The sequence below is a fragment of the Pygocentrus nattereri genome, chromosome 15 (assembly GCF_015220715.1).
Source record: "Pygocentrus nattereri isolate fPygNat1 chromosome 15, fPygNat1.pri, whole genome shotgun sequence".
In the NCBI taxonomy this organism is placed as follows: Eukaryota; Metazoa; Chordata; class Actinopteri; order Characiformes; family Serrasalmidae; genus Pygocentrus; species Pygocentrus nattereri.
The window spans coordinates 3,147,673-3,160,172 of NC_051225.1; the positions used below are offsets into that span (position 1 = coordinate 3,147,673).

The window sequence follows — 12,500 nt, forward strand, 5'->3', positions numbered from 1 at the left end:
AACAACATATGCCATGTGTGACTGTCTCATGTAAATACCTTATAATTGCGATTGTTATTGTAATTGACCCAAAGAAATTACCAAAAAAAAATTCCCCAAATTCTAGGTTTATAAGCACTCACTGTTATTTAGTCTAATCTGCTCAGAGCAGCAAAACAGAGGGTTTTTTTTCATCAACTCTAAGAGCCTGAGACAGTGTGAGGTTATCGTAAGGTCAATAACATGTTTGAGAACAATAATAATACTCTTATAATCATTTTCAAGAATGCCGCTTGTTCTTTGAATTATTTATTAGGAAAACAGTTAAAAAATTAAAATAATTCTTTTCACAAATAATAATTTGTCTAAAGAACGACATTAAAAAACACACACACTTAAGATTTTCTTTCTAAAGACACTTTTGTGAGTGCCATATCTCCACTTTTGGCTTTTTTTTTACACAATTTGTAATCATATTCATATTTATATAGATTCAAAATTTCATGATAAACAAAGCAATGGGAATGCTCCCAAATTCATTACAATGAATCGTTTCTCCATTAAATGTTAAGCTTGGTTTTCCTTTCCCTGTAAAATAAACTTTTTGGAGATACAATTTTTGCTCCAACAATGATGATATGTAATGTTGATGATGGTAAAATAGTAATAAACTTTAGTAATAAATGTCTTTATTTACTTTTTTCATGCAATATCCTCCATAAATTGATTTAAAAATATTTTTTAGACTAAAACTATCGTAAAACAGAGTCTCAGACATCAGGCAGTGAATTCAGAACCATTTCATGTAGGGACTTTCTGTGATGGAGCTTTTAGAGGTGGACGTCTGGTTCCCATCACCACCACTGTGAACAGTTCTGAGTACAGAATGGACACAATGGAGTTATATTGGCATTTTTATAGAATACCCAGATAATGTAAAGCTTTTCTCACAGTTGTTGTCCAGCACCAAACGTCCAAATCAGGAAGCATTTAGGAGCCTTTCTTTTTTCAGAGTGTGATATGAATGTGTTATGTAAATTTAACTGGAGTTCCTCTGCGGTTTATGTGTGTGGAACTGACCTCCTGCGGCCCTGGCAGCCTGTTTGGAAGTTCCCACAATGCGAGAGACTTTCTCTGCGCGGGTCTTTTCGTCTGATGCCAGGATGTCAGACCTGGCGTATACAGTCCTGCCCGACGTGGGTGGCAGCTGAGATTAAAATCAGAGAAATCAGAATCAGTGAAAATCAGCGCCGTCGTATGACCACAAAGAACGATACTCTCATTTATGAATATTCTGCTCAGTGTTTTTTGCTGCTGCAACTGAAAAGGGTAAGTTAGGTTCACCTGACTGGAGCATAACATAGTAGCACATATTAGGACATATTAATAATATCAAACCTAACAATTCATAGTGGATGCGAAATTATTTATAGTAATTACTCATTAATAGGACTCACTGAATGACTTGTACTAGGTACTGAATAATTCATAGTAGGTACTGAATAATTCACAGTAGATAGTCAATAATTCACAATGGATGCTGAATAATTCATAACAGATGCTCAATAATTCATAGTGGATACTGAATAATTCATAGTAGATACTCAATCATTCATAGTGGATACTGAATAATTAATAGTAGATACTGAATAATTCATAGTGGTACTGAATAATTCATAATAGATACTCAATAATTCATAGTGGATACTGAATAATTCATAGTAGATACTCAATAATTCATAGTGGATACTGAATAATTCATAGTGGATACTGAATAATTCATAGTAGATACTCAATAATTTATAGTGGATACTGAATAATTAATAGTAGATACTGAATAATTCATAGTGGTACTGAATAATTCATAATAGATACTCAATAATTCATAGTGGATACTGAATAATTCATAGTAGATACTCAATAATTCATAGTGGATACTCAATAATTCATATTAGATACTCAATAATTCATAGTGGATACTTAATAATTCATAGTAGATACTCAATAATTCATAGTAGATACTCAATCATTTATAGTGGATACTGATAATTTCATGGTAGATACTGAAAGAATTATGAGTTTCTAAATAATTAATATTGAATACTGAATGAATTATAGTAGTTACTGAATAAATATTAATCTTGTATTCGTTACTGAATAATAAGCCTGCAGAAAGGGCATATTAAGGACATATTAAAACATATTATTGACATATCAAAGAGAATAAAGGATGCTTTACTGATGTTTTTGAGCTCTCGGTTTCTAGAGATGTGGCGAACTCCTCCCCTGAGCTGTGAGAGTGAGAGAGCGAAGGAGGTGGAGAGCTCCGAGCTAAACTGTCCTCTTCCCTCTCCACATCACTGTCCATACTGGTGGTGTCCAGACTAAACCTACACACACAGAACAATACAGCCTGAGACACACTGCAAACCCCTCCGTAACAACGCTGTCATGCGCTGTGTTCTTCGTGTAGGAACAGTGTGAAAAGTCTGAGTAAGAGTGAAATTGAGCAGGTGTATTATGGGGTGTTTTAGCTGGTCAGTGTGCTGCTGTTTGGGCGTGTCATTCCTGTTATGTATATATTAAGTAGTTCCTCATTCACACAGCAGAAGTCTGTTACATCACATATCATGACTGAGTGAACACACAGCAGCCAACAGCTCAACAGACGTGCCTAAACCCACTACACTCTACAGACACACAGATCAATCCCTGACCTCATAACTGCAGGACCTACACTTTCATTTCACTGTGGATACCATGAATTATTCAGTTATATTAAATTACTCAATTCACAGTAGATACTGAATAATTCATAGCAGTAGCTGAATAAATTATAGTAGATACTGAATAATTAATAGTAGTAGCTGAATAAATTATAGTAGATACTGAATAATTCATAGCAGTAACTGAATACATTATTGTAGATACTGAATAATTCATAGCAGTAGCTGAATACATTATTGTAGATACTGAATAATTCATAGTAGTAGCTGAATAAATTATAGTAGATACTGAATAATTTATAGCAGTAGCTGAATAAATTATAGTAGATACTGAATAATTCATAGTAGTAGCTGAATAAATTATAGTAGATACTGAATAATTCATAGTAGTAGCTCAATAAATTTAGTAGATACTGAATAATTCATAGTAGTAGCTCAATAAATTTAGTAGATACTGAATAATTCATAGTAGTAGCTCAATAAATTTAGTAGATACTGAATAATTCATAGTAGTAGCTCAATAAATTATAGTAGATACTGAATAATTCATAGCAGTAGCTGAATAAATTATTGTAGATACTGAATAATTCATAGTAGTAGCTCAATAAATTTAGTAGATACTGAATAATTCATAGTAGTAGCTGAATAAATTATAGTAGATACTGAATAATTCATAGTAGTAGCTGAATAAATTATAGTAGATACTGAATAATTCATAGTAGTAGCTGAATAAATTATAGTAGATACTGAATAATTCATAGCAGTAGCTGAATAAATTATAGTAGATACTGAATAATTCATAGTAGTAGCTAAATAAATTATAGTAGATACTGAATAATTCATAGTAGTAGCTAAATAAATTATAGTAGATACTGAATAATTCATAGTAGTAGCTGAATAAATTATAGTAGATACTGAATAATTCATAGTAGTCGCTGAATAAATTATAGTAGATACTGAATAATTCATAGTAGTAGCTCAATAAATTATAGTAGATACTGAATAATTCATAGTAGTCGCTGAATAAATTATAGTAGATACTGAATAATTCATAGTAGTAGCTAAATAAATTATAGTAGATACTGAATAATTCATAGTAGTCGCTGAATAAATTATAGTAGATACTGAATAATTGATAATAATTACTAAATCATTCATAGTAGTTAATGAATAACTCATACTAGATATTGAATAATTCATAGCAGATGCTGAACAGGTCATAGCATTGAATGAATAATTCATAGTAGTTACAGAATAATTAATAGCAGATACTGAACGATTTATAGTAGATACTGAATAAATCATAGCAGTTGCTGAATAATTCACCCTGCTGTCCTTTCATATAATGTAAAGCATCCTTGAACATGGAAAAAGAGCTGTATAATTAAAAACGATAATAATGACATAAAGACTCAAATCTTTCCTAATGAATGACAGCCTCTCGGTTCTCACCTCCTCCCCAGGCCCACCGGAGAAAGTGGGACGTCCCAACTGTGCCTGCGAGAAGTGGACATCGACCTGACCAATATGGGTAAAGTTTCTAGATCTAAATCCATCTCCTGTGGTGCTGTAGGTTCATCTGCAGACACTATGGAATCTGCAGTGACCGCGGGCTCGGTCACCTCACCCTGGTCACACAGCAGATTCATGGTGCAGAGTGTCGGTGAGACAGTGAGGTCGCACTGTGTATGGGTCGGCCCACAGGGTGGCGGTGGGTAGAGGAACAGAGCAGGGTGGAGCTGGGGTTTACACGTGGGGGGAAATAAAACGGGCAGAGGGCTCTCAGAGAGGCTGGGGCTGGCCTGCAGATCTCTGAAATACTCTGAGTCTTTCAGAGAGGAGTTCAAATCCAGCAGGTCATCCGTGCTGATCTCCGAGCACTCAAAATCACTCTCAACCAGACAGTAATTCTGAAACAGAGACACGGAAAAAGTCTGAATAATTCATATTAGATACGGAATAATTCATATTAGATACGGAATAATTCATATTAGATACTGAATAATTCATATTAGATACAGAATAATTCATATTAGATACTAAATAATTCATATTAGATATGAAATAATTCATATTAGATACAGAATAATTCAAAGTTATTGACGTGTTTTCTCAGATTTCACTTCTTACATTAAAAGTATGGAAATGGATGAAGTGTAAATATGGAAACTGGGTGACTATGGAAATGAACGCAGTGTAGGGTGTAGTATAACTATAGAAACGGGTGTAGCATAACTATGGCAATGGGTGTAGAGTAAATATGGAAACAGAAGTAGCATAACTTTGGAAACAGGTGAAGCATATCTATGGAAACAGGTGTAGAGTTACCATGGAAACGGGCATAGAGTAACTATGGAAGCAGGTGTAGAGTAACTATGGAAACAGGCTTAGTTTAACTATGGAAAAGGGCGTAGTGTAACTACCGAAACAGGTGCAGAATAACTATGAAAAAGGGTGTAGATTAACTATGGGAACAGGTGTAGCATAACTACTGAAAATGGTGTAGAGTAACTATGAAAAATGGGGTAGTGTTACTATAAAAATGAGTGTAGAGTAAGTATGGAAAGTGGAGTAACTGTGAGTAAGTGGAGTAACTATGTAAACAGGTGTAATGTAACTATGGAAACGGGTGTAGAGTAACTGTTGAAATGGGTGTAGCATAACTACTGAAACGGGTGTAGAGCAACTATCAAAAATGGGGTAACGTAACTATGAAAATGAGTAGAGTAACTATGGAAACGGGCGCAGCGTAATTATGGAAACGGGCATAGAGTAACTATGGAAAAAGGGTGTAGTATAACTACAGAAACGGGTATAGCGTAACTATGAAAACGGGTGTAGAGTAACTATGGAAACGGGTATAGCGTAACTATGGAAACGGGTATAGCGTAACTATGGAAACGGGTATAGCGTAACTATGGAAACGGGTATAGCGTAACTATGGAAATGGCTGTGGTATTTTCATGAAAAATGAACGTACAGTAACCACAACCACAACCTCTACATCACTTTAAAGGTGAAGGTATAAATCATTATATATTGAAAAGTGAGTGAAGTGTGTATGGGGCGTTGTTATGCTGTAGAAGCTCACCTTGTCCTCTGGGGTGCTGCTGAAGAAGAACCCCTCAGTGATGGAGGTAGGAGACAGAGATGAAGAGGAGCTGGTGCTGGAGGTGGGTCTGATCGGCTGCGCGCATGGCTTACACTCCGAGCCTGTAGAACAACAGGCGCCATTATTTCTGCCCTCATAAACTCACTAAACCTCAACAGACCCAGCTTATCTCTGATTTTACCGAGTATCAAAACATTTAATCAAGTTAGCGCATTATTTAATTAGGAATGGAAGTGCAGTCTTGAGGCAAAGCGGGCCAGAGCGTAAACATTACCCGCTCGATCTGTTACAGCATGGAAGCAGCAGTTTATTTAAGAGTCCTCACTATCTACTGTTTGTTATAGGAAATGAGCGCCGGCTGCTCTAGCAGCTCTCCAGCCCAGCACAGCTGTGAACTCATGTGTGGACGTGTGGGTGGATGGAGGTTTTGCCCACTGGCTGCACACTAAAAGCTTCCACTGCTCACATGACACAGTAACTGACAGCTACTGTGTGACTGTCCGTCTCATATGATGCTCCTATTAAAGGAATAGTTTGGCATAGAATCAAATTTGCACCGTCCACTCCTTCTCCTTACCCCGAATAAGGTCAATCAGCTGAACTGACATGGTGTCTGAAGTTTGCTTGCTATATTATATATATTTATATACAATTTTATGCATATACTATGAATTAATCATAATCACACCAACAGGATCAGAAAAAGAAAAAACCGTCTTTACCAAGTTTTGACATGACTACTCTTTCAATGTGCTCACAATCATTCCACGTTATAAATGTCCCGCCACAAGATGCATGCAATTACATATTTCCACCAGAGAGGCCTCCAAATCCCCAAATCTGATCTAGTGTAGCTTTAACTGCAACTGTTAAAAATAATACAAAAAACTGAACTTTAAAATAAATCAAGCGTAATAAAGTCCTATGTGTGCTTATCTTACGGTGGAGCTTGTTTAATTTATGTTTTTTTATTTCTATATTTTTTTCAAATTCTGCAGTTTCAGATTTAAGCCCATCCATCTTTCCCTCTGTACCTTCCTTAAGTGCTACGTACGTTTGACCCTGTCTGAATGGGTTACTGATAGTATATCAATGAGTGTTCAATCAATAGCGTAATTCAGGCACAAACACTGCTAATTACTAGTTTAACTATTAATTCTCATTAAAGAGGCGTTCCCTTGACAACGGATGGTTGTTTTGGGGGCGTGTCACTGAAACACGAGGCCAGTGTTGCTTTTTTAAACTTCATCTAACATTATAATGTCCCACATTTTGAAAGCCTACTTTTTTTAAACGCCTAGATACTTTCGATGTGTGTTCGAGGGCTGAAGCTCAGCCAATGCTTCTCAAGTGCCTTTGAACGACACAAGCTGCTCCTGCAATCTGACTGGTCGCCGCTCAGCTCATTTGCATAAACTCTGTCCAGAATGAGAGCGAGCAGAGAAAACAGAGAACGCATCAACAGCTTGAACACTTTCACACTGTTAGGTGTTCATTTTTTTTTTTTTATTAATTTGTGTTTTAGGCTGAATTAGGGGCCAGTCAGCCTGCATGACCTCCTGACCTCTAGGATCAGGCCTATTAGAATTAGCTATAGACAGTGGTGTTATGTAACAGACGCGTCCAGAACTGAATAAGGACAGCTTTACTGCAGCGCTGGGTTAGTCACTCTGTGTGCAGACTTCATAATGACGATGATGAGGGTGACGTGAAGGAGGACACAAAGCAGACGCCCATAAGCTCCGCCCACTGGGAGCCAAAGCCGGCTCACTTTAAACAGTACATGACCGTCAGCCCAGAGTAGATCTTTTCAGACGTAAATCAGCGCCGGGCTCCAGACGGATGACAATGTCCCACAGGGGAGTTTGTTTGTATCGCAATATGTAAACCTCATCTCCACCATGATACCTGATGTGCCAATAGCCTTTTATGGTCGGCTCCTGACACCATACGTTACTTCTGCGAAAGGCTAAACAGAAGGACCTCTCGGGTTTTTACAAGCACATGCTCAGCTCACCGTCCTCTGCCAAGATGGACAGTGGTCTAGAACGGGCTTAAATCCAGACATTTCAGTCTGTTACAACTGGGATTTGCTGACCTGAGAGGCTGAAAGCAAACAAGGCCTTCACGACTAACAGTACCAGCCACATATTTATCCATGGAAAGGTTTCCTTACTTATAAAATGGAAAGTTCCAGTGTTAAGATCTGATTGGCTGGGCCACATTCAGAACAAATGTAAGTTAAACTCCGTACTAACAGGCCAAATCATGGAATAATCTCTACAGCGGGGTTGCATGGCAACCATAACCTGTTATCTAACTTTATAGCACTATAGAAATTCAGACTATAACCTTCAAAGCACAAATGATGATACTAATGTCCGCCCCGTTCACTCTCAGAAACAAAGGCGTTAAACGGTCTCTGGGTCGGTTCCCCTCTCATCACTGGGGTGGAACCCTCAAAGCTTCATTTCAGTGCCTTTAGTCAGGGAACATAACTGAACCATAATCCACTGAAATGATCTGTTCTAAGCTGGACTGACTCCACACACCCCGCCTCGCCTCGCCTCGCCTCCAGGCTTTTATTCTACTGCTCTGTTTTAAAACATTCGGTTATGAAAAGGAACAAATACCAACTTTTCACTTATTTAAGGTGCACAGTTGGACCTTAAATCCACCTTTGAGGGAACATTTATTTGTACCTTGATCAGTGAAAAACGTACCTGCATAGAACCGTTACTAACAGTGTACCAGTGTGATATTATGTTAGCACTAAGATGACGATGGTGCCCATAAAAATGTTTTGGCTGTTGTAGATTAAACACAAACGTCTGAAGCTTGTAAAAGACGCTGTCTGGCACGGAGCTTCCGCCGCTGTTTTACATTTCTAACGACTAACTGTCACCTGCTTAGACTACGGCTCGTACTCACACTCGGTGACGTATCTAGAACCTCCAGAGCGTCTGCAGTGACGTGTTTTCTAGATGATACTGGTCCCGTGCATTGTGAATCAAAATGTGATTGTTTGATTGCTACTTCATTCTCTCATCAACAGACGCCACAGGGCTGCTATAAAGACGCCCCTGTCTGTGTACAGAAGGTCGGCTCTGTCTTTTTCTGTTCCCAGTTGACCGATTGACATTTGGTGTCTCGCTCTGTGTTTAAGCTAGTGCTATTGTTTGTTTGTGGAAATGAAGAATAAAAAAGCAAGAAAGGAAGGAAAGAAGAAAATAAAAGAAGGAATTGAGGAAGAAAAAATTAAAAAAAGAAAGAAAGAAAGAAAGACAGAAAGACAGAGAAGGAAGGAAAGAAAGAAAAAAGACAGAAAGAAAAAAGACAAAGACAGAGAAGGAAGGAAAGAAAGAAAAAAGAGAAAGACAAAAGGAAGGAAAGAAAGAAAGAAGGAAAGACAGAAGGAAGGAAAGAAAGAAAGAAGGAAAGAGAGAAGGAAGGAAAGAAAGAAAAAAGACAGAAAGACAAAGAAGGAAGGAAAGGGAGAAGGAAGGAAAGAAAGAAATAAGACAAAGACAGAGAAGGAAAGAAAGAGAGAAGGAAGGAAAGAGAGAAGGAAGGAAAGAAAGAAAAAAGACAAAGACAGAGAAGGAAGGAAAGAGAGAAGGAAAGAAAGAAAGAAAAAAGACAGAAAGACAGAGAAGGAAGGAAAGAAAGAAAAAAGACAGAAAGACAGAGAAGGAAGGAAAGAGAGAAGGAAAGAAAGAAAGTCGCAGTCGAGGTGGTGAAGCCATAAAAAGGCGCAGAGTGGATTCAGTGCACAGTAGAAACACTTTAAACGAGCTCAGCCAATCAGCTTCAAACACTACATGACATCATCAGCGTTTCTCAAACTGTGACAAGACTTCACCACAAGAACCTGTAGAGACATTATTATAGCCTTAAATATTATAAATAAAATTAATCGAGCCATTTTGTGGAATAGACAGCGCGCATGACCGTGTCTGTACAGGGTCCGTGCATTAAGTGGTTATTAGGAGAAAAATATATGAAAACAGGGAAAACGATGTTGTAAAAACTGTATTATGGCACCGATAATTCCAGTCCTGAGATCCAGATTTCCAAGCCGTTGTAAACTCCACAATATACGCACGCCCAAGACCACCTCACAACAACTGGACTATCACTGCGTCACAACAGGAAAAAACCTGGTGCTGTTATTGGATTAATCTCTGACTCTAGTGCTGCTCGCATGGAGCACGAGTGCCCTGATGAAGTAAGACCCTGTTTCTGTTTAAACTGAGGGGCTGACAACTTATGTTCTTAACTAGAATCAGGCTGGTCGGCTGGCTAACAGGCTAAAAGAGCCAACGGCCTAAACAGCTCCATCATTAATATCACAGGCTTGTAGTTACGGTATGATTAACTGTAAAACTGCAGTATAAAAGCCTAAAGAATGTCACCTGAATGTCTTACACCCTTCAAATGTCCGTGTTTCAGTCAGAAGTAGCATCAAACCCAGGCTGAATCCCAAAGAGCTCCGTACTCCCTGAATAGTGTTTAGAAATTCTAGCCTCTACAACCAAACAGTGCATCATTTATCGAGTATAGATGTGTCCCAAATGACTATGTTGGGCTGCAGGATCCAGTATTCAAACTCCTACGTAGTGCACTATGTAGGGAGCAGGGAGCCGTTTGAGACTCAGCCCCAGCGTGAGAAGAGGGCGCCGCTGGATTGGTGCTAAATAAGACTCGCCATGGTAATTTGGTGAAAGTAGCTTTTGAATTAAACAGTGCTGTGTTGTCATATGTTTATTGTTATATGACAAAAAGTTTACAATAATATGAAACAACCGCAGTTTACAGTGATGGGCGACCGATTCTCCTCATTCAGTTCATTGCTGCTTGCCAACTCTATTACTTGCCGTACTCTATTTCTTGAATACTTGTATATGTCGATTATTAAAAAGCCATGTCTTTTATTCTGTTTTATGTTGGCTGCTGTTTTATAAAAGCAATCAGCCACTTTAGTCTGTAAAATCACAGTATTGTCTGAGTCAACTCCATCATCCTGTGGGGTTCCGCAGGGTTCGGTCTTGGGGCCATTGTTGTTTTCTTTGTATATGTTGCCTTTGGGGCAAAGTATTAAAAGTTTTAATATTGCTTATCATTTATTTGCTGATGATATTCAGCTTTATTTCTCATTTAGACCTAATGAGGTGCATAGCCTATGTCTTAAAGTTATCAGAGAATGGACATCAACTAACTTTCTACAGCTGAATGCTGATCAGACTGAAGTCTTGATTGCTGCTCCTGAAAAGGTTACCCCAGTGATTCTTTCCCCTGTTGTCCACTCCAGCCTGTGTAATCTGGGTGTCATTTTTGATCAGTTATTGTTGTTTGACACACACATTATATTAGTAAATTGAGGTCTGTAGTTTCAAGGGCAGAGCTAGAGATGCTTATACGTGCATTTATCTCATCTCATATATGATCAGTGTAATGCTCTTTTCTCTTCACTCGGTATGTCTGCTCGTGACCGACTGCAGGTGATCCAGAATGCTGCAGCAAGGTTTCTCACCAAGTCAAACAGACGGTCTCACATTACCCCTCTGTTAGTTTCGTTACACTGGCTTCCTGCTGAGTTTAGGACTCAGTTTAAAATCCTTACACTTACTTTCAGAGCATCGCATGGTCAGGCTCCTATGTGTGTGGTTGATCTGCTTCATCCATACGTATCAGCTCGTTCTCTTAGGTCGAGTAATTTAAATTCACTGTCTGCTCCACGTTCTCGATTAAAGACTTGTGGAGATTTGAGGTTGTCGCTCCTAAATTGAGGAACACACTGCCCCCTTTTTTAAGATCAATTGATTCTGTGGAGTCTTTTAAAAAGCAACTAAAGACCATTTGGATAATGGTCAAGGCAGCAAAGGCATCGCCATTCCTGCTTCTGTTGTAAATCTTTGTACTGTGTCATGTTGTATATTTTATGTTGTGTTATGTTTTGTAAAGCACTTTGTGGCTTGTGTCTGTGAAAAGTGCTGTATAAACACATTTTACTTACTTACTTAGTAACCCACGGCCTCTCATGCCTAACTGCTTTAACGTAGAGCGTTACAGTGATGCTCCGGATCTAAAGGTACTACCGTTTACTTCACCATCTGAAACCAAAACTGCAGCATATTCTCTTCGCACGACTGCCACGCCCGTCAGAGACGACCCAGCGTTCAGTACGACTCTGGCTGTACTCGACAGGGCGCAGTCTGAGGGTCGTGGGAGCTGAGCGCCCGTCCTCTCTGCAGTGTTTAACCGCAGCTGCTTGCCTGACGCATGACCAGCAACATCAGCATCAGTGCCAAAGCACAAGGGTGTCATCAGGTCAGAGCTGGTGTTCAACCACAGCTGCCTGACCACACTAGTCACACTCCTGCACTGTATGAGCAGCAGCTTCAGCGCTCGCAGCACGAGCAGAGTGAGAAAACACTTCCTCTACACGCTTCACCCAAAGTGAACATGTGCAGCTCAGTGTGGAACACGGCCAGCAGGAAAAGACACCCAGACACGCTTGTTTTTGTTACTGAATCAACTTCCAGCACATGTAGCCACTTCACATCTACACACATAACCTCTTTAAACATTTGCAATCATGAATATGAGCAATAGCGTGTATATTGCACACATAAGCGTGAACAAAGAGTGGATTAAAAAACTCGTTTGATAGAGAAAAGTAT

The 12,500-nt window shown here is 38.8% G+C and overlaps 1 protein-coding gene across 1 annotated transcript in view; it reads right to left on the reverse strand.

Moving 5' to 3' along the window:
• The window catches only part of LOC108430246 (rho guanine nucleotide exchange factor 18), an 80,330-nt gene that overhangs the window by 66,643 nt on the left and 1,187 nt on the right, over positions 1 to 12,500 (reverse strand). The window contains exons 2-5 of the mRNA XM_037545549.1: positions 5,797 to 5,918; positions 4,158 to 4,615; positions 2,219 to 2,369; positions 1,060 to 1,186 (exon numbers count right to left, since the gene is read on the reverse strand). Of these exons, the coding sequence (XP_037401446.1) occupies positions 1,060 to 1,186; positions 2,219 to 2,369; positions 4,158 to 4,615; positions 5,797 to 5,918 (858 nt within the window). The remainder of the gene's footprint in view (positions 1 to 1,059; positions 1,187 to 2,218; positions 2,370 to 4,157; positions 4,616 to 5,796; positions 5,919 to 12,500) is intronic.